At 35.8% G+C, this 23,166-nt stretch overlaps 1 protein-coding gene across 5 annotated transcripts in view; it reads left to right on the top strand.

The window, feature by feature from the left end:
* KIAA0586 (KIAA0586 ortholog) overlaps nt 1-23,166 on the top strand; it is a 131,906-nt gene that overhangs the window by 70,003 nt on the left and 38,737 nt on the right. For all 5 annotated transcript variants that reach the window (XM_076004001.1, XM_076004004.1, XM_076004003.1 and 2 more), the window contains 7 exons: nt 2,841-3,040; nt 7,325-7,484; nt 7,939-8,161; nt 8,629-8,885; nt 9,849-9,925; nt 12,852-12,986; nt 19,015-19,192. In XM_076004001.1, the coding sequence (XP_075860116.1) occupies nt 2,841-3,040; nt 7,325-7,484; nt 7,939-8,161; nt 8,629-8,885; nt 9,849-9,925; nt 12,852-12,986; nt 19,015-19,192 (1,230 nt within the window). The remainder of the gene's footprint in view (nt 1-2,840; nt 3,041-7,324; nt 7,485-7,938; nt 8,162-8,628; nt 8,886-9,848; nt 9,926-12,851; nt 12,987-19,014; nt 19,193-23,166) is intronic.

Here is a 23,166-nt window from a genome sequence, read left to right as displayed (position 1 = left end):
CAAATGTATTTTCCTACTTTGTGTCTTGCCTCTGTGCTTTCTCAACATTATCTTTTGAAGACAAAAAGATTAATTTTGAAGAAGTCTAATTTATTAATTTTTCTTTTGTAGTTCATGGGGGTTTTTTTTGGCATAGTATTTAAGAAATGTTTGCTAACCCCAAATCATTAAGATTTTTTCCTATATTTTCTTCTGGAAAATGTGTCCTTTTATATTATACATTTAGGTCTATAGTATATTTTGAGTTAAATTTTATGGTGTAAAGTAAGGATTAAGCTTTTTTTTTTTTTTTTGCATATGGATATTCAATTGTTCTAGCACTATTTGTTGAATAGATTATCCTTTCTCCATTGAATTACCTTAACACCTTTGTTGAAAATCAATTGGCTGTACATATGTGGGGGTCTGTTTCTGGATGTTTTATCCTGTCCCACTAATCTGTAAGTCTACCTTTTATACTAATACCGCAGTTCTTGATTATTATATTTTAATAGTCTTGAAATTGGATAGCATAAGTTATCTGACTTTGTTCTTTCTTTTACATTTCTGTATTTCATTACCTCTACTTTTATTCCTTCTTTCCAGTCTCAAGATGACCTACTCTTTCTCCCTCATAGACTATCCTTTAAGTGTCCAAACCATAGACATCAAAGTCTATATTTACTGCTTTAATTTCTCATTTCCCATTTTCATTTTAGTCTTTATGGGTTGGCTTTCTGTCCTCTGCTTCAAGAAACTCCTTTCTAATAGCATTTGGTTGTCAAAGACGTTTCCATTTTTCAAATCTTTATTTTACTAGATGGCTCTAGGATGGGCACTGTTGGCCACTTCTAATTCTTAAAATGTTCTAATGGTTTTCCCTTCTTGGAATTCATTCTGTAGTTCTTCCTCCTTTCTCCTTTTTTAAACTTCTTCAAGTTCTTTATTTTCTCATTTTATTTTCTGCTACTTGGATAAAATTATTCCCCTGGTTTCTATGCTTTATCCTCTTATCTGTTTTTCTAGTTTCCTCTTGCCATTGGTTATCCTGTGTCAGTTGATGACCTCTAAGCTGTGTATCTAAGCTGAAAACTTGCCGTTCTACCTATTGACGGATATTCTACTTGATGCTCCACTGGCATACCATATTTAGCATGTCCAAAATGTATCTCATTTTTCTACACAAACCCACTCTTCCTTTATTCTCTATTTCTGTTAATAATATGATAATTTTCCCAGCACCCAATCTCCAAAGTACTGGAGTTATTGTTTGTTCTGTTTTCTTTTCTCTGCTCTTTCCCAGTCCCCACTCAGCCACAGCCTACATCCTTGGGCTCCATACAGTTTATTGATACATTTGGTTAATTTTTCCTATTTAGTATAGCTTGCATGCTTTCTTCTACTGTTACTACCCCAGGTTTTCTTTAATCATGCCATTTTTTTTTTTAAGAAAGGAAAAAACCTACCAAGGAAGTTACAAAAGAATTGATGTTTTCCTAGATGAAATCTTAACATTTCCAGATTGGGTATTTAGATCCTGTTCTCTAAAGCATGTGTGTTTGCTTTTATTTTTGCTGGTGCTTGGGTAGGTTTTCAGGGCCTTATAACAGAGATGTTCTGATTTTTGGTAATGCCAAAACAATGAATTGTGGAAACTAAAAAGGAGATGTATCAACATATATTGTTGAATACAAATTTGGTATTGTGATAGTCTCTGTTATAGTAACTCCAAAGTAAATTGCTACTATTTGGGATTACGTCAACAAGTAATCCCAAAATACCTGTACCCACTCTTTTTTTTTTGAGACAAAGTTTCACTCTGTTGCCCAGGCTAGAGTGCCGTGGCACCAGCCTAGCTCACAGCAACCTCAAACTCCTGGGCTCAAGCAAACCTCCTGCCTCAGCCTCCCGAGTAGCTGGGACTACAAGCATGTGCCACCATGCCTGGCTAATTTTTTCTATATATTTTTAGTTGGCCAGTTAATTTCTTTCTATTTATAGTAGAGACGGGGTCTCGCTCTTGCTCAGGCTGGTCTCGAACTCCTGACCTCGAGCAATCCGCCCGCCTTGGCCTCCCAGAGTGCTAGGATTACAGGAGTGAGCCACCATGCCCAGCCCGTGTACTCACTCTTTAGGGAATTCTGGATATTGCTGCCACAGTTGTACTTCTTTAGGAGTGCTCTTTGGAGAGGCAATATCTTTATCAGGTTGTACAGATCATTGTTTACATATTTTCCACACACAGCTTTGTAAATTTTACCACTTTAAGTTGAGCAAAGTCTCTTAAGGAAGTTTTACTTAATTTTATGTACATTCATGTAAGTGAAAAGTACAACTCATTCGGAAAATTAATATACTGATAAGACATCAGATAAGCACCTAAACTATAAGTAGAGGTTTGAAGAGGATTTGCTGATAACTGATATATTTGGAACTACGAGGAAGGAAGGTTTGTCTTCATATTTATTACATCCTTGTGTTTTGGTCTATCACAGAATTTCCTGTTGTCTTGCTCTTGGAAATGTGTATTGTTTTCAGATGAGGACATTTATTAATAATATGGGTACAAATTCTTTTTATCCCTAAATTCTGTAGTGGTAGAGAAGAGGCCATATAAGTAAATTTTCATCTGTATGTTTTCTTCTCCCCTTTATTTGTTTTTATTTGTTTAGAGAGAAGGTTTGTTATACAAGTTATCATCTTAGTCCTTTTTATAATAAGTAGATATGTTTGTATTTTCATTTTTATTCCTCTTTTCACCCCCATATACAAATATATTGTCATCCCTAAAATTTTAAGAATTAAGGTTTAAATAGCAAGCATTTTCTTGCCCACTTATTCTGAAATTCTTTCTTTTTTAGTGGAAGGAACAAGTGGTGGTACCCTCCAGCTTTTTGTTGATGCTGGGGTTCCTGTGAATTCAGACATGATCAGCCATTTTGTGAATGAAGCTCTTGCTGAGACCATTGCTGTCATGCTGGGTGACAGAGAAGCAAAAAAGCAAGATCCTGTTGCTACAAGTGTTGATGGGGATGTTTCAGCAAATGAAACATACTTGCCGGTAGGAGGGACTCTCCTTTCATGACTTAAGTTCTGGAGAATTTTTGATATGTTTATTAAAGAACAAGTAAAATAAAGTAAATAAATAAAAATAAAGTAAATAAAAAATAAAGTAAAATAGATAAATTTTAAACAGCATGTCATAAGATCACAGTTTGTGGTAGGATTTTATTCCTTTTTGGTATGGTTAAAGTAACATTTCCCCCAACATTTTATTTTAAAAACTTTTAAATCTATTGAATAGATGAGAGTATGATGCAACAATGAACATCTGTATACTCTTTACCAATATTTAGCAAGTGACAATATACTGGCACATTTTTCTTTCTTATTTTTGAGACAGGCTCTTTCTCTGTCATCTAGGCTGGAGTACACTGGCACAGTCATAGTTCACTGCAGCCTCAAACTCCTGGACTTAAGCAATCCTCCTGCCTCAGCCTCCTGAGTTGCTGGGGCTAGAGGTGTGCACCACCATGCCTGGCTAATTTTTTTTCTTTGTTTTGTTGAAATTTGTCTCACTATGTTGCCCAGGCTGATCTTGAACTCCTGATCTCAAGTGATCCTCTTTCCACGGCCTCCCAAAGTTCTAGGATTACAATTGTGAGCAGCCACAGCACCTAGGCTTGGCACGTTTTTTTTGACTGTCTTTGTATCTGCTATGTTATATAGCCTTTAAAAAAATTTTGGGCCGGGCGTGGTGGCTCACGCCTGTAATCCTAGCACTTTGGGAGTCTGAGGTGGGCAGATTGCTCGAGGTCAGTAGTTCAAAACCAGCCTGAGCAAGAGCAAGACCCCATCTCTACTATAAATAGAAAGAAATTAATTGGCCTACTAATATATATAGAAAAAATTAGCTGGGCATGGTGGTGCATGCCTGAAGTCCCAGCTACTCGGGAGGCTGAGGCAGCAGGATTGCTTGAGCCCAGGAGTTTGAGGTTGCTGTGAGCTAGGCTCATGCTACGGCACTCACTCTAGCCTGGGCAACAAAGTGAGACTCTGTCTCAAAAAAAAAAAAATTTGAAAGTTGCAGACATCGTAGCACTTGACCTCAAAAGCATCAGCAGTATCTCCTAAGAACCAGATATTTTCTTTTATAACTAATGTACCATAATCATACCTCCAAGTTTATTAATAACATTGATAGAATTATAGAGACCATATTTAAATTTCCCCAGTTGTTCCAAAAATATCATTTGTAGATTTTTTTAAAATTCAGGATATAGCCAAGAATCACATGTTGCTTTTGAGTTATTATGTAAACTGATATTTTTGACCTTTAAAAGAAAATATATTTCAGAAAGGTTTATTATTGCTTATTTAATCAGCTTATTATGTTAAGTAGAATTTCTAATGTATTATAGCAACATGAAATTCTACAAAGCCAAAATTTACTCTGTATTACCAGCTGTTTAGAACTCTGTAGTCACTTCTGATCCTATAGATCACTGAGAACATCATTTTATATAGGAGAAATATTTAAACTGATTCATTTCATGTATAAAGTTATATACTGTATTTGACTTTTATAGAGATTGGTGTTGTGTAATGTAATTAGTGTGCCAAAGATTTAATACAGTTTTGATCTGTGCTTTATTAGCTCATTGGTAATATATGCAGTACAGGTGTGGTTAGAGTTAATTATTTTCTCTGTGCCAATTACTTTGATTTGTTTTCTGCCCACAGACTGCATTTTCATGAGGGTGATTGAAAGAGAAAATATGGAAAAGCCAGTGTAAATAGGCAGTTTATGTAATTGTTAAGAGCCAGAACTTTGGAGTGAGACCTGAATTTGAATACCAAGCTCTGTTACTTTAATCTTATCTATATAATAGAGATAGAATATTTAGAGTTTAAACGATCATGGGTTTACCAAATTCTGCCTACTGAATATCTAGCAGAGCAAGCCCTCCTTCTCCCTGGCCCTTCCCCAATTTATTATTCCTTATCTTCAGAATTGTCATAGCTTTTCTTAGCCTTTTTCTCTCTCAAATATATATTTATACACATTTATGGATATTATATGTATATTTTCAGTTTAAACTTAAAAACATATTTTTGGCTGGGTGCAGTAGCTCCAGCCTGTAGTACCAGTGCTTTGGGAGGCTGAGGCAGGAGGATTGCTTAAGGCCAGGAGTTCGAGATCAGCCTTAGCAACACAGCAAGACCCCCATCTCTGTGGCTGTATTCCCAGCTACTTGGGAGGCTGAGACAGGAGTATGGCCTGAGCTCAGGAGTTAGAGGCTGGAGTGAGCTATGATCATGCCACAGCACTGTAGCCTGGGTGACAGAGTGAGACCCTGTGTCAATCAATGAATAAAATTAGTTTTTAAGTTTCACCAAAAAAATCTTGTTGGGATTTTTATAGGAATTAATCCAATTTTGATTGGTTTCATTTAGGGAGGATTGACATCTTTATGATACTGCCTGGTCTTAGCCATCATATGAGGTTTGTGGCAGATTAAATGAGATGATATATGAAAAAGGATTAATGTAGGTGTGCCTGGAATTTGTTAAATACTCAGCGATTAGACTAATAGTTTATTATCATCATTATCCATTACCTATACTAGAAGAACACCTGTGTTGGGTTTCAGGGTCTGAAATGCACTCATAGACAAAGAATCACCAGACACACCAAAGTAAGGCAAGCATGAAAATGAGCTTTATTGAGGAGAAAAAGATAGGATTATATAGAGCAAGATACAGGTTTACAGAATGTGATACATACGCCACAGATGACAACTGGACCCATTGTAGCAGCAAAGTGAGAGCAAAAGTAGGGGCTTGATTGTGGTCTGGGTCTTGTTTTATAGTGCCTGGATTGGGACCTCCCTCATGGCTCAGACATCACCATGAAACCACTTTGGACAGTTGGGAGTTATATGACCTAAGTCTTACTATACATGCGGATCTCCGATGAGCGTCTCTAAAAGCCATTTGTTCTAGGTCACTTTCAAGACTATTGTACCTATGCTGCTTGGCCTGTGTGCTATAGAGTTCTCTGTGTTCTTTTGCAGTTGTCTTGCTGAGTTCTGATTGGCAGATTTGTAGGGTTTTTCTTCTTCCCCCAGATATGGTAATAGCTTGGGACAGGATTAAGGTGGGGCAGGACCAAGGTGGGGGCCTGGGGCCCACCCTTGTCTGTCTTCCCAGGTGGGACAATTACACCAAGGCAAGGCACCCACTTTCTCGTCCCTTGGAGACCTAGAATCCTTCGCTGTCTGCCTAACACCTGCACATCTTTTCATGATGATGAGCCAGTAGTGTTATATTTGAAAACAATGCTTTTATGCTATAAGTATGTAGTGAAGAAGAAAAAAAATGGGTATCTTTCATTTAAAAATGAAGGCTAAGAATATGCTAATTATTAAGCAATGCTATAGAATTTCTGTTACGCTTCATGGTTTTAAATTGCATATTAATTTGCAATTCATAGTATAGAAGAAAGACTAATCACCTTAATATATAAATATTTTTTAGAATGAGAAGAAGACAAATAATGTATTTTAAAAATGGTCAAAGGTTAGGACCAAACGGTTCACACACAAGAAATACAAATTGCCCAAAATCTATTCAAATTCAAAATGCAATTAACCCTTTAACAGAGCAATCTCACTTCTGGGAATTTATTCCATATTGTATGCATATAAAATGACTTAAGTCAAGATTATTTCACAACTCATAGGGAGGGATCTAGGTAGAGAGGACGTAAGGAGGAGGGGAAGCTTAATTTTGACTATCACCCCTTGGTATCTTTTGAATTTTGAACCATTTGAATGATTACCTGTTCAACAAATTAATATGAAATTGTTTGTTTACTTACTCCTTCACCAGTACTTTCCATTTCTGTTTTGTCTTTATCTCTACCCACTCTTCACTTTCTCTTATCCTTACACTGCTTGTGCTAAAAGGCTGATTTTTTGATATCTTGTCAACCAGTTAAAATGCTTCTTTTCTGTTGCATGGCCTATCCTTCAAGTTTGTAGTTGGATTTAATTTTCAGTTTTATCTGTGTAGTCTTCCTCTATATTTTAAAAGAGAGTGCCTTAGATTTCTTCGGGGCCTACTTCAAAGGCAGAGTTACTTCAATTGCCTGAGGCTTTCTGCCCGCCAATCTTAGACTAAAAGGTAGATATTCATGAGCCAGAGTGCTGAAGGCTTCATTCCTCATCCCGATTCATTTAAATTCTATGTAGTTTATCAATGAGCTCACATTATTATTTCAAATTACTGTTACTTGGGTGATTATAAGCACAATTTATCTTGTTGCATTAATTTATTTTAGGCAAGAGTGTGTACCCCAGTGGCTACCCCACAGCCTACGCCTCCTCATTCACCTTCATCACCCCCTAAGGAGCATGTGCTGGTAAAAACTCCAGATTCTTCTCCCTGTGTTTCAGATCATGATGTGTCTTTTCCTACAAAAGAAATATTTGCTGAAAAAGGTAGAAACCTAATTTCTGTAACTCAGTTTTAATTTTAGCAACTACTAAATAAAATTTCATGATTGTTTTATAAGATGCTTTATAGATTAATATGTACATACTTATTGCTTACTAGGTTTTAGTAAATAATTGTTTCTTGCAATGAATCCAAAGAATTTGTTACCATTGCTTAGAGTATGTAATCAAATACATGCTCTAGACCCCTTTACATATATGGTGGTATTAAAAATGATGTCTTTTCAAGATTTTGTTTTTTAATGCTTTATTAAATTAATTTAGGAACTTTCCCATTAACGGCCACCACCATCATCATTGTTAATATTATTAATTATTATTACCATTATTTATTTATATGCCAAAATGTTAAGGGATATCTGAAACAACATTTCTTGCCTTCCTATGGAGTTGTTTACTGACTTTTACCTTTTTTTATCTTTTTAAAAAAAATCTGTAGGAAATGATATGCCTGCTGTCACACTTATTACTACTCCAGCAGTTACTCCTACTGCTACACCGCCTCCAGCAGCAGCTCTTACTCCAACTTTGTCAGAAATTTCCATTGATAAATTGAAAGTCTCAAGCCCAGAGCTTCCTAAGCCATGGGGTGATGGAGACCTGCCACTGGAAGAAGAGAACCCTAACCCTCTTCAAGAAGAACTTCTTCACCCAACAGCTATGTAAATGAGAACATAATTCAGCAGTAACTGTACATTCCAACTTAAGTTTGATTTACATAACCCATTAAAACATAGAAGTGATAAACAAAGATTTATAAACCACAAACTACTTTATAGTTTGGAAGAAAGAAATTTCATAAATTTTAACTTTAAAAAATTTTTATCAAATTTATTTATACCTTTACATTTTTCTGAAAACATTTAAAACAGATTAAAATAAAGATATCTATCATAGTGTTAATAATATAGAAAATAATTTCTCCTATTTTATGGCTAGAAGAGCTTTCAAGATGACCTATGATCAATGGATGAAAATAATTTTAGAAAAATAAATCTTGTTAATCAGTCCAGATTATACAAATACTTTGCTAAAGGAGACATGGTATCTTTGAATCTGCTTTTTATATCAAAATTAATATAGGCCTTTAGTGATCTAATAAGTTCAAAATATGTCTTTATCTTTTTAGCGTAATGTCTGTGGCTAAGGATGAAGAACCTGACAGTGTTCTAGATTTCCCTGCCCAGCCTGCACCTCCAGAGCCAGTTCCTGTTACGCCATTTCCTGCGGGCAGCAAGGCTCCTTCCCCCCCACAGATGCCAAATTCTGATTCATCAACACTGGAGAGCACCTTGACTGTTACTGTCACTGAAACAGAAACTTTAGATAGACCCATCTCTGAAGGAGAGATTTTATTTAGCTGTGGTCAAAAATTGGCTCCTAAGAGTAAGTTAATTTGTATTAATTGCTTTCACTGGTTAGATTATAATTCCTTAAGTAATGCTTTTCTGTTTAAAGTGTTTTTACTTAATTTTCAAGATGTAACATGGTAAAGTAGAAAAACTAGGGGCACTACACAATTAGTTAACTTTTCTGGATCTTAATTTGAGAAGGAAAATTTCCCTCATAATCCCACCTTCCAGAAATAATATCATTCTTAGTAGTCTGAGATATGCCCTTCCAGTCTTTGTTTGTCTGTGCATATGTCAACACCTAAATACATGTGCATGTATATGTGTGCTTACCTTTAAAAATAGAATCATGCTATGCATATTGCTTTGAAACCTGAATTTTTTTACCTAATAATATATCATGGACGTATTTTGATATCAATACATAGAGGTCTACCACATTTTTCTAATAGCTGTGTAGTCTATTTAAACAATGCCATTAGAGAAGGGCATTTAGATTGTTTTCAATGTTTCCAGGCTACACACAATTATCTAATGATCATCCTTGCATGTACTATATATATATTTTTGTGCACTTATTTGATAACTTCGTTAGAGTACATGCCTAGAAGTGGCGTTGCTAAGTCTACTTTAAAATACTGATACATAGCCAACATACTCTCTGGTAAAGCTTTTAGCTTTTAATTTGAATCTTTTTAATTGCATTAACAGTATATAGAGCTGCTTGTTTCTCAATTTCATAGCTACAGTTAATATTTATACTTCTTTTTAATTTCTGATAAGCTGGTGGGTGAAACAAAAATCCCATCTTTGTTATAAATTGCACTTTTAAGAAAACTGATGAGATTGAGTAGTTTGTGAATTGCTTGTTTATGAACTTTGCCAGTATTTGTATGGCAGTATAAATTAAAATTTAATGTTCTGTGGCTTTATGGTAAGATTATTTACTAAGTTTATATTTCTCCTTTTTCCTACATTTTTACATTTTAATTTTTAGTTTTAGGAGATGATGGACTGTATCTGACAAACCTAAATGATAGTTTATCCAGCACTCTGCATGATGTTCTTGAAATGGTAAGTAATGTGATTGACTCCAATATTGAATTCTGACAGGTAGAATATCTTGATGAACTTGTTGCAATTGATCAGTTTTTTCTCAATTATTTGAGTTATATATACAAAATTTAGTAAAATATTCATGAAAGAATTTGTTTCCTGCATATTTCATTATGTAATCTTATAATTGTACGAATAAAAAAATTATTAACGTTTGTGACTATAGTTGAAAATACACATTTAATGTAATTAGGTAATGAAATCCAGCTTAGTGAAGATTGTCACCTGGATATGTTATCTTTACAATATTTTAAGCAGGATCTTAGCTATTTAAACCAACTCTCTTATAATACATTTGTTATTTTTCCATAACCATGATTATAGTTTTTTATACTAATAAATATTTAAATTTAATGACTTAAAAAGAAAAAAAATGAGATCTAGAGATACTAACCTTAGTTATTATATAGCTCTATAGAAGAAAAAATTGGCATTTAAAAATATATATAATATAAATATAATACAGAAATGATCATAGGAATTTTCTTTTGAAAAGACTAGGAATGGAATGGAAATGTTTACTTTTTGTATATTTTCAAACAACCTAAGCAAGGGAAGGTAATTATACTCAGCTGTCACCTACATTTATCCATGTTTTTTGCTAAGCATCTGTTTTTTATTCAAAAATGTTATTTCACATGGAAATATAAAATATATCATTAAGAAGTTGTTTTTTTTTTTTTGAGACAGAGTCTTGCTTTGTTGCCCAGGCTAGAGTGAGTGCCATGGCGTCAGCCTAGCTCACAGCAACCTCAAACTCCTGGGCTCAAGCAATCCTGCTGCCTTAGCCTCCCGAGTAGCTGGGACTACAGGCATGCACCACCATGCCCGGCTAATTTTTTCTATATATATTAGTAGGCCAATTAATTTGTTTCTATTTATAGTAGAGACGGGGTCTTGCCCTTGCTCAGGGTGGTTTTGAACTCCTGACCTGGAGCAATCCGCCCGCCTCGGCCTCCCAGAGTGCTAGGATTACAGGTGTGAGCCACCGCGCCCGGCCCATTAAGGAGTTTTTTGAAAAGATTTTAATAGAATAATTTTTAAACAGTGATTATTTATTGCAAGTAATTGGTTGATTGTGAAGAAAGTACAATTATTTTCATGAAATAATATGGAAAGAAGGCATAAATGACAGATTTTTAATTTCAGAAGAACATTATACTGACATTTGGCCTATTTAATATGCTATTATAGCATTTTTATCAATTCTTAGAACTTTATCAGATGCCAAAGGAGGTTTAAGTTTCTTTAAAGTAAATAGCTAAACTGAACCAGAACTAAATTATAACTTCTTTTTTTACATTTGAAACTAAATTCTAATTTTGGTATTTTTACTATGCTTAAATCAGATATGGTACAAATTCATGATAAATCAAATGCAAAAGTATAAAACGGAAAAACGCAGAACAATAACATGAAGTCACATACCAGTAGACATTTATCTATATGCAGCTGGGGGATATAGGCTTGTGATCCAAAGTTCATAAACTTTATTTATTTATTTATTTATGAAAGAATGAATGAATGAATGACAGCTGTCTCATTCTGTTGCCCGGGCTGGAATGCCATGGCGTCAGCCTAGCTCACAGCAACCTCAAACTCCTGGACTCAAGCAATCCTACTTGCCTCAGCCTCCTGAGTAGCTGGGAACTACAGGCATGCGCCACCATGCCCGGCTAATTTTTTCTGTATATTTTCACCTGTCCAAGTAACTTCTTTCTACTTTTGGTAGAGACGAGGTCTTGCTCTTGCTCAGACTAGTCTCGAACTTCTGAACTCAAACAATCCACCCGAATCTGCCTCCCAGAGTGCTAGGATTATAGTCGTGAGTCACCATGCTGGCCAAGTTCATAAACTTTATTTCATTAAAAATAAAATAAGGCCGGGTGCGGTGGCTCACACCTGTAATCCTAGCACTCTGGGAGGCCGAGGCGGGCAGATTGCTCCAGGTCAGGAGTGTGAAACCAGCCTGAGCAAGAGTGAGACCCCGTCTCTACTATAAATAGAAATAAATTAATTGGCCAACTAATATATATATATATATATATAAATCAGCCGGGCATGGTGGTGCATGCCTGTAGTCCCAGCTACTCGGGAGGCTGAGGCAGAAGGATTACTTGAGCCCAGGAGTTTGAGGTTGCTGTGAGCTAGGCTGATGTCACGGCACTCACTCTAGCCTGGGCAACAAGCGAGACTCTGTCTCAAAAAAAATAATAAATAAAAATAAAATAATTAAGAATATTTTTGATGAATTTAAAATCAAAGGAATCCAGTTTGTTTGACTCTGAGGCCCACGCTGTCTGTCATTGTTGGGACAGATCTGTTTTGAGGCATGAAGAAGCCTAGGTAAGGTGCTCCAGTGAGGGCTTTCATGACCTGCTCTCTAGCCACATAAGCGAGATGTATACAAAAGCTCTACAGATGCCATAGCAAATTTCTGCAGTTTTTTATTTTTGCCTGTGTTCTGGTTGGCAGCATCATCACAATGCTTTGCCCTCATTGCCATACTGTGGCATTGCTTTGTGCACTGCATACATATGAAGCAGGAAATCGTGAGAGCTAAAAACTTGATGACACTATGTAAGACATTTATGAATCACTATATTCAATTGCATGGAACAGAGGGTCCAGTTTTATGTTTTTATAATAAATCTCCAGTTAAATGTTACAAATTACTTCATACTGTTGCCTGTAGTTGAGCCAAATGTAAAGGGTTTTTATTATAGTCAAATGGAAATGAAACCTAGATGAAATAGTTCTTTTTCTTTCCAAAAAATGCTAATATCATTTGATGACTGCTAAGTTTTCACTAAGCATAAATCGAGAAAAATGCAATTGTTTTATAAATTTTTTGTTGGATTAATTGACTTTATGTTTCTTTTAGGAAGATGATTCTCCCAGTGAAGGACAAGTGATTAGGATGCCCCATAAAAAATCTCATGCAGATGTAATTCTTTCTCTTCTTGCTAAACAAAACCAGGAATCCTTAATTTTACAGCAAGCAGTCTGTCATTCAGAGGTACTTTTTAACCTTAATGATTTTTTTTTTGTTAGATATAAATATGGGAAAAAGGTAAAATCTTCCAACTTTTAGTGAAAGTATGCAAATATTTCACTTACTCAGGAGTCAGAGTTGTAGCATCTTTACCTGGAATCATAGAACTGTAGTTTTACAACTGAAAGGAATTCAGACCATTTATTCCAACCTTCTTATTCTACATTTGAAAAAACTGAGGCCTTGTGAAGATCATTCATTCATTGTGCAGCCGTGTACTGAGTATCTATTATATGCCAGACATAATCTTGGAAAAGATAGAAAGATGAATGAGACATGATCCCTACCTTTGAGCAGCTTACTGTGATGTTAGAGGACAGGATTTAAACAAGTAATTACTCAACAATGTAGTAACTGATCAAATAGATATATTCACAAGTGCTGTATGAATTCGAAGGAGGGAAGATTCTGCTTAAAGTAGGAAGACACTTCATATAGGATATTATATTGATCTAGGTCTTTAAAATCTGAGTAGGACTTTGCAGGCAGTGATGAAAGGGAAGGACATGTTAGAAACAGAAATAGCATATGCCGTGGTCCCCAAGCCCCAGTACTGGTCTGCAGCCAGTCAGTCTGAAGAGCTCTCCGTGGAATTCCATGGAACGGCACAGCAGGGGGTGAGCTGCTCCCTTCCCCATCGCTCACACCACTGACTGAACTCTGCCCCCCACCCCCTCCATCTGTGGAAAAATTGTCTTCCATGAAACTGGTTCTTGGTGCCAAAAAAGGTTGTAAGGGATAAGAGCCAAGAAATATCAGGGCATATTTAGAAAGTATTGAAAATATCAGTGTGGCTAGAAGTTTAGATAACCTGTCAGGTAAGTCTGGAGAAGTAGGTTGAACCAGATGATCATAAAGAAACTTTTATTTGGGCCACAGTAAGGCATGGGCACTGTGGAGCCCAAGAAGGTTTGGGGGCAAGGGAATTACTCACTAAGATATTCAGGAAGGAGTATGCAGCCATGACAAGTGAGGGAGAGATGGGAGGTCTGTCAGAACACCATTTGAGTAGACCCAAGAGAGATTGAGAGCATGAACAAAGACAGTTACAGCAGAAGTAGAGAGGAGAGAGATCTAAATTTAAGGGCATAGGATTGAGAGTAATTAGTCATTGGTGGAGGGAGGTTAGGAAGAAGAGTTTTTAAAGGATAATCTTAAGGTTTCTTGAGGAGTTTGAGGTTGCAGTGAGCTATGATGATGCCACTCTACTCCAGCTGGGGCTACAGAGCAAGACTCTGTCTCAAGAAAAAAAAAAAGAAAGAAAGAGAGGAGAAGATATAAAATTTAGTAATGGAAGAAATAAAAACTTAACTTATTCTTTCTTATTAAAAAATAATCAAATTTTCTGCAACTTCAGTTAGTTATTGACTGAAATTGATTTCAGTGGAAAAATATTAGTTGTGATGGCTATGTTGCTAAATTTGAGAAAGCACTCATAGCTACATAAACTAAGATCTTAATATAAAACCAGTAAGCAGAGAGAATGAGAATGAAACAAGCAAATGGCACAAAAGAGGTAGCAAAAAGTAAAAGTATCAGCATAATTTAAAAGTTTCACTAATTTCCTGCCAAAATGGCAGGAAATTATATCAGTTAATTTATTCATTAAATTCAGTTAATTTATTCATTAAATTCTATCAGACCTTTTCATCTTTTTAATGCTGGGAAATTTATCTCCATTATTTCTTCAATTTTTTCTGCCTCTCATTTTTTCCCCTCTCTCCCTAGAACTCTTGTTTCCAGATATTAATATAGACTTCAAAAAAAATATATAGACTTCTACTTCTTTTTTTCTTATCTCTTAGATTTTCTCTTTATTCTTGTCTACTTGCTTCTGGGAGAGCTCCCCAATTTCTTATGCCTGATATGCTTACTTGGTTCTTTTTTTATGATTTTTTGCTTTGCATTCTAATATCTGTCCTTATTGCTCTGTATGTATGTGTATGTGTAATTCATTTTGAACAAAATTCTTTCATTTTGTTGTCTTTTTTTTTTAACACTTATTGGCTCCTCAGGAATCGGGTCTTTTGACTTATGAGATTGTGTTCCACTGGTGGGGGAGGGATCAGTTATTCTGTTTGAATTGATAGGGGTAACAGTAAAACCAGACCATCGTCTGTTTCAGAGAATTGAGAAGGGGGCAGGAGATAAACCCTAGGGAGGAGAGTCCTAGGCAGCACAGAACCACTGTTAGTCATTGTCACTGCTGTTTGCTGCTACTCTACTATTTAGTTCTTCTGGTGATAATTTTATCTATAAACTCCTAGGAAGAACTTGCTTTGGGAAGTTTTGTAATCCATCAGTCCTAGGGTTTGGAAGGGAAGAAGGTGAAGGAATGAGTGCCCAGGAATAGGTTCCTGGCCAGATTTCACCAGAGCTAGACTTTCGTGCTCCCCGGTATTACTCAGGGTTACCAGCATCTGCAGCCTGGGTTGCTGCCAAGATTTTTGTCAATAAGGGGCAAGCAATGATGATGTCAAGTTAATGGGAGAAAGAAGCAAGCACTTTCCTCCAGTCATTCCTCTCACTAACTCCATCTAGCCATGCCCCTCCCCAGGATGCAGTCCCTTTCTTCCCAAACACACCAGTTCAAGTTAGCTATCAGTCTTTCCTACTGGTTCTTTATGATTTTTATTTTACTTCCCAGAGTCTGTGGTTTCTTTTCACTTCTATAGATACTCCAAGGTTGGTTTTAGGAGAGGGATCTAGCAGCCTTTGTTATTGTGCCATCCTGGTTAGGCCAGCAGTACAGAAGTTGGAATTCTGTCTTCTATAAATATTATTCTAAGTATCTAAGCATTTGCATATGTAAAAATTATGTTTGTGTGTATATATATATATATATATATAAACGTGATTTTGAGGTGTATGTATTGTTCTACAACCTGCTTTTTAATTTTAACATAAATCCTAAAAATCTACCATATTCTTTTTATCTACCATGTAGCATACTGTAGTTTAATTATTCTCTTGTTGAAGGATTTTTAATTGATTTCAATTTTTCTCTATTTAAGCTATGCTATGAATAAAATCGCTCTTTGCACTCATCTTATGAGAAATTATTTTTCTAGATTAAATACTGAGGGGTGGAATTGTTGCCTCAAAAGGTATAAGTATTTATAATTTAAGTAGGTACTAATACTAATAAATTGCTCTATATGAGGCCCCTTTCCTGTGCCACACATTATACTTTTAATCTTAAATTTTTGCCAGTCTGATTAATCATGTGACAGCATATTTTCATGTCATCAGGACTGTTATGTATTTGTCTTATTTGTAATAAGAACTAGTAATAATGATACATTTATAAGTTAAAATATTGCTTTGGTAAGAAAATAGTAGCTTTTTCTTTGTGCTTAAAACTCCTTGCTCAAAGGGGGCTTTAGGTGAGTGAGAGCTGTATATTGGCAAAACTATAATCTGTACATTTATGTAGATGGGCTAGGCATATTACTCTAGATTACAGACCAGCCTAACTTCGAATTGGCATGAGTCTAACCTTTGAGTATAATACAAAACTGATAGACACTTATGCGGGCATTTTGTAAATAGGCAAGCTAAGTCTTCAGTAGGGTCATAGAGTATTCTTAAGGTGTTAAATAGTTCAGCTGTTACAAGTACCTTAGAAAATAGATTTGTAGTAGAGAAGGTATTGTATATTGCATAATGTTATATATGGTGATGTCAAGGTAATATAGACAACATGAAATATTTCTGGTTAATTTCTTGGAAAAGCATATCTGGCATCATTCATCCTAAACATTGCCCAAGGGTCTCCAAGGGATTTCATATTAATTGAAAAACAATATTTTTCTATTTAAAGCAGCAGTCCCCAAACTTTTTGGTACCAGGGACTGGTTTCAAGGAAGACAGTTTTTTCCATGGACTGGAGATGTTGGGGATGGTTTTGAGATGATTCAAGCACATTACATTTGTTGTGCAGTTAAACATCCCTGCTAAAGATAATCTGTATTTGTAGTCACTCCCAGCGCCCCTCACTGCCTCAGCTCCACCTCAGGTTATTAAGTATTAGATTCTCATAAGGAGCACGCAACCTGGATCCCTCACAAGCTCAGTTTACAGTGGGGTTTGTGCTGCTATGATAATCTAACACTGCTGATCTGACAGGAGGCAGAGCTTATGCAGTGATGCAAGAGATGGGGAGTAGATGTAAATAGAGATGGAGCTTTGCTCTCTCCCTGGCCACTCACCTCCTGCTGTGCGGCCCTGGTCCTCACTCGTGGACTGCTACTAGTCTATAGCCCAGGGTTTAGGGAATGCAGACTTAAAGAATGTTGAGGCAAGTGGCATTCTTAAAGAAGAGTCAAGCTAAGGGAATAAGAGAAGATAGAAATATATGGGGGAAAATGAGAACAAATCGAAGAGAATCTTGAATGTTGAGCTAAGGAGTTTGGATTTTATTTTATAGTCAATAGAATCATGAAAGATGTTTCAGCAGTGATTTCCTCATATATTTCAGTAAAAAAAAAACTTTGTGGTTGAAATTAAGCCCCTTTTAAATGAGAAACATTTGAGCTTTTGGATATTGGAATTTTTATTCAGTTCTTGATTAGTAAACTCATTTAATTAGAATATCTCCAAGTCACAAAATATACTGGTGATTAAGGTATATAATTTTTAATACAGAAAGAAAATAAAAGTCCTAATTCTTTTTAGTTTTTCATTAATTTTATATATTTGATTAAAAAACATATTTGTACTTTTTATACTTTATACTTTTCCAGGGAAAATAATTTTTTTTTTTGAGACAGAGTCTCACTTTTTGTTGCCCTGGCTAGAGTGAGTGCCGTGGCGTCAGCCTAGCTCACAGCAACCTCAAACTCCTGGGCTCAAGCAATCCTCCTGCCTCAGCCTCCCAAGTAGCTGGGACTACAGGCATGCACCACCATGCCCGGCTAATTTTTTGTATATATATTTTTAGTTGGTCAATTAATTTCTTTCTATTTTTAGTAGAGACGGGGTCTCGCTCAGGATGGTTTCGAACTCCCAACCTCGAGCAATCCGCCCGCCTCGGCCTCCCAGAGTGCTAGGATTACAGGCGTGAGCCACCGCGCCCGGCCTCCAGGGAAAATAATTTTATTAAATATGATTAAAGTAGTCTTCTTCAATCTGTGTACTTATAAAAAATATAATTATTTATATAGGGGTAATCTTTATTCTATTTAAGGTTTATTATTATTCTCCTCCTCAGTTGTTTAATTCTAAAGTTTATACTAACAAACTCTAGGAAAGTTTTACTCATGAAGAAAAAGAGAGAAATTTTGTGTTATTCTAATTTTTTTCTTTCTTTTCCTATCAAAGGATCTTAGATCTGACGTTATTCTAATTTTTTTTTTTTTTTTTTTTTTTGAGACAGAATCTCACTCTGTTGCCCAGGCTAGAGTGAGTGCCATGGCAGTCAGACTAGCTCACAGCAACCTCAACTCCTGGGCTTAAGCAATCCTACTGCCTCAGCCTCCCGAGTAGCTGGGACTACAGGCATGCGCCATCATGTCTGGCTAATTTTTTCTATATATATTAGTTGGCCAATTAATTTCTTTCTATTTATAGTAGAGATGGTGTCTCGCTCTTGCTCAGGCTGGTTTCAAACTCCTGACCTTGAGCCATCCTCCTGCCTCTGCCTCCCAGAGTGCTAGGATTAATTTTAAGCCATATAAACAATGTGTAACGTGTGTCAGCATTTAGTGTTTAAATTGTTAGAATTTTTCGTACATGTTTTATTGCTATTTAATTGGAGGTTGAAAAAGGATAATATTTAACTTCATAAAATATATTAAAAATGAAGCCTGTCACTAGATGCTTTATTAACTTTTTAAATTTTTCTTGCATGTAATTTATATGTAGCATAATGAACACTTTCTAAAATACCTTTTAATCAGTCAAGTGGTATGGATCATATATTTGACAAATATTTCTTGTTTTGACTTTATTTTAATATAATGGTTTTAATAATTGTTTCTACTTTTTAAAGGACTTGGAAAACAGTGTGGGTGAACTTAGTGAAGGACAAAGGCCCAGGCTGACAGCAGCAACAGAGAACATCTTACTGGGACATTCTTTCTATGGTCAGCAGCCTGTTGCTAATGCAGAGACTTTGAATCAACAGTGTGATTCTAAGCCATTACCTCAGCAATTTGATACAGTTTCAGGTATACACTAAAATACTATTTCTTGCAGTGTCATCTATTAGAATATTCACTTTATATCCCATCACACTTTCTTTGTGCTATTTCCATGCTGAATGCTATATTCTGTTTTGTATTATAATCTACAGTAATATTCCTAATCTGAATTCAGAAAAGTATAATTATTTTCAGATGGATTCTTGCAAAATTTCTTTACTAGAAGGATGTTCATAATTGAAAAGTTGGATAATAACTTTTTGTGTGGTATATATAGCAGTGTTTCCACAAATGTGTTTGATGTATCAGTGTTGGTACGTGAACCATTGGGTGATGCATGAGATAATTTTGGTAATACACATACATACACATAAAAATTTTTAACAGTGATGCATTTATTTTAATATATACTAAAAAAATATGACTAGCTCATCAAAACTGACATAATACATCTTGTTTAGGACAAAGTTAAATTAGATAATACTGTAGAAATTTATTCTTTATATGAATTTCAGACACAGTGCTCAGTACACTCAGGACTATTTTAGAACTTGAGCAACTAAACTTTCTGCTGTAACATCTTGGAATAAGGATAGAACAGAAAATACCAATCACTAGCATATACAGTTAATTCTAATCTGTGGTAGTTATTTCTATGGGTACCACGAACATATAAGCAAATACTGAACCATTGCTCCTAGGAGAAATACAGGGTTAAGTTCCTATGAGCCTCTGATGGTAACATTTTTTATCAACTCATTTATACATATCCTTGTTTTATGTGTGTTTCTGTTTAAAGCAATCTTATATATATTGTTGATTCATTAACACTGAACTCATAGCCATTAAATTATCTAGCACTATAACTTATGTCTGAAGGAATCTTATCTAACATACATATTTTCACCAGAAGGCACATCACACCCTTCCTGTGCATAGGAACACTAAACAGTATTTCAGCACTATGCTTGGGGGCCATTTTAAACAGTGAAATCACCAAAAAAAAAAAAAAAAGTCACAAAATGTGAAAAACACAGAATTAAATATATTGTGAAAAGGTCACTTGTTTATAGTATAAGAGCTGAAATAAGAAGGCAGAATTTATCCTTGTTCAGCCTCAAATGGGAAAGTGCACAGCAGGCAATGCAAGTTTTTACTACTCTGCACATGTTCACGAATGCCCACAAAGGTTCTGCCAGTATTGATTTGGGGGTTACAAATAAATTTTAGCCAGTAGATAAATTTGCACGTATATAATTTGCAATTTAATGAGGATTGACTATATTCTCATTACCGGTTTTTCCATACCTATTGTTGCATCACTTAAGAGAAACTTCCATAACTACGCATATTTGCCAGAAATAGAAATGCCTGAAGTTAGAAAAACATTGGTATAGAGTATTTAAAGGGTTAGTTTTATACTGATTGAACACCTTATATCATTTAGAATCGAAAGACATTCAAGACTGAATTTTCCATGGGAAAAAATGTAAAGATTGGCATTATTTATCATTTTGTGCACATAATGAGGGTATTAAATTATTTACATTCTTTCAAATTAGTAGGCTTCAAATGGCATAAAATGACTTTTATTTATATACTGCTAACTGTGCAGATTGCAGTTAAAAAAATTGACACTAGATGGCGCTCACAGATCATTTGCGAGCTATAAGGTACTTGAGAACAGCAAGGTACTTGCTAAATTGTTATGGAGTAAAATCCTATCCAGTCCTTCCTTGTATCTCAGGTAGCACCTAGCAGATTACCTGTGGTACAGTGCATTTTTAATATTAGGTATATTGTAGGTATTTGTTTAATTTAATTGGAAAAAATAATAAATAAGATGTCATAACATAAGATTGAGCATATATATGAGGCAGTATAGCAGAGTGGCTAAGAGTTTGGGCTTTTAGAATTTGGGTTTGAATTCCAGCTCTGTGTATCTTTGGTAAAGTAACTTAATGTTCTTCAACCCAGATTTCTTCATCTATCAAGTGGCGGTGACATTTGTTACTGCTTATCTATTGCTGTGTAACAAATTACCCCCAAATTTAGCAGCTGAAAGAAACGAACATTTATCATCTCACACAATGCTAAAACTCTGAAAATCCTGAATCTGGTAGTGGCTTAACAGGGTGGCTGTCAGGATCTCTCCTGAGGTTGCAGTGAAGGTGATAGCATTGACTGAGGTCATTTGAAGATTTGACTAGAGTTGGAGGATCAGCTTTGCAAGCTCACTCATGTGGCTATTGGAAAGAGGCCTCTCACTTCCTCATCACACAGACTTCTCTAGGGCTGTTCATGACATAGTAACAGGCTTCCCTGAGAGTGGTTGACCCAAGAAGAAAATGAGCAATCACGATGGAAACCATAATATCTTTTATAACCTAATCTCGGAAGTGACATGCCATCAATTCTGTCATATTCTATTGATAACACAGACCAGTTCTGGAACAATATAAGAGAACTCCAAAAAGATGAGAATACTAGGAGGCAGGGATAATTGGGGCTCTCTTAGAGGTAATATTAATAGTTTCTGCCTCATAAGTTTATTAGTGACAGTAAGTGACATTGCGGGTAAATTAGTAATCACAGTGCCTGGTTATATAGTAAGTGTTGTTCCATTTAATATTGCTTGGTGTATGTGAAAGAACCATCTCATATATATTTAATAGAATGAGAAACTATCCATAGTTGCTTAAAAGAACTGTGCCTATAGAGAACTAATATGTTCTTCTTGTTTCAAGATTTTCTGCTGGTGGCTAATATCATGCCTTTTAACTTGATTTTTAGTAACTTTGCTTATAGAGGCTCATCTATTCTTACTTTGCTTGTCCCCACCCCTGCTAATTTTCAGGAAGTGTCCTACTTGCAACCTGTAGTCCCCTATCCCTGCCTCCATTTCTGAAGCTCTGAGGTTGGGTTGCATAACTAAAAGACGCAAAATCAGCTTTGAGAAATTGTCTTGGGAACCCTTAAATGTAAACTGGTATTTTGAGTGAGCTATGTGGACCCTGGGATGTACTATCAATCACAGCTCTCCATTTACTCAGAAAACCTGTATTGAATACCTGCTGTGTACCTGGTACTATATTAGTGCCACATTAAGCACTCAAAATTCAGACATGAAAAACATCTCTCTCAAGAAAGATTACAAACTAGCGTGGGAGAAATAAATAATTATAATATTGTGTGTGTAGGCCAGGCGCAGTGGCTCACGCTTGTAATCCTAGCACTCTGGGAGGCCGAGGCAGGAGGATCGCTCAAGGTCAGGAGTTCAAAACCAGCCTGAGCAAGAGTGAGCCCCATCTCTACTAAAAATAGAAAGAAATTAATTGGCCAACTAAAAATATGTAGAAAAAATTAGCCGGGCATGGTGGCGCATGCTCGGGAGGCTGAGGCAGAAGGATTGCCTGAGCTCAGGACAGGAGTTTGATGTTGCTGTCATCTAGGCTGACGCCACAGCACTCTAGCCAGGGCAACAGAGTGAGACTGTGTCTCAAAAAAAATAAATAAATAAATAATATATATATATATAATGTGTGTAGTACAATAACATGGACTGCTGTGGTAGTGGAGAGGAAGAACTCAACTCACATGTGAGGGCTTAGAAAAGGTTTCCCACAAGACCTGATGTGAAATTGAATCTTAAAGGAATTAGCCAGATGGTGAATTATGATAAGAATGTTACAGTTTATTCATTTACTTATTCATTTAGAACACATTTTTGAATGCCTACTATGTTCTGAGCATGTGCCAAGTGCTAGGAATATGAAATCTGGTAAGGCCCTATCCACAATGAGTTTTTTCTCTAGTAGCGGTAGCAGATGAGAAGGTAAAAAAACATGATAAATTACTGTAGTTATTGTGAAGAAGTCCATGTAGGATTGGGGTACAAGTCAACTGTAGTTGGAGAAGGCATTCAGGAAAGAATTCATAGATGAGGAGAGTCTTACTCAAAGTGAGTATTCAAAGAGGGATAGATGATTGCCACATGGTAA

Source organism: Microcebus murinus, chromosome 6 (genome assembly GCF_040939455.1).
Source record: "Microcebus murinus isolate Inina chromosome 6, M.murinus_Inina_mat1.0, whole genome shotgun sequence".
Taxonomy (NCBI): domain Eukaryota; kingdom Metazoa; phylum Chordata; class Mammalia; order Primates; family Cheirogaleidae; genus Microcebus; species Microcebus murinus.
This window is presented reverse-complemented; position numbering and strand designations above follow the sequence as displayed.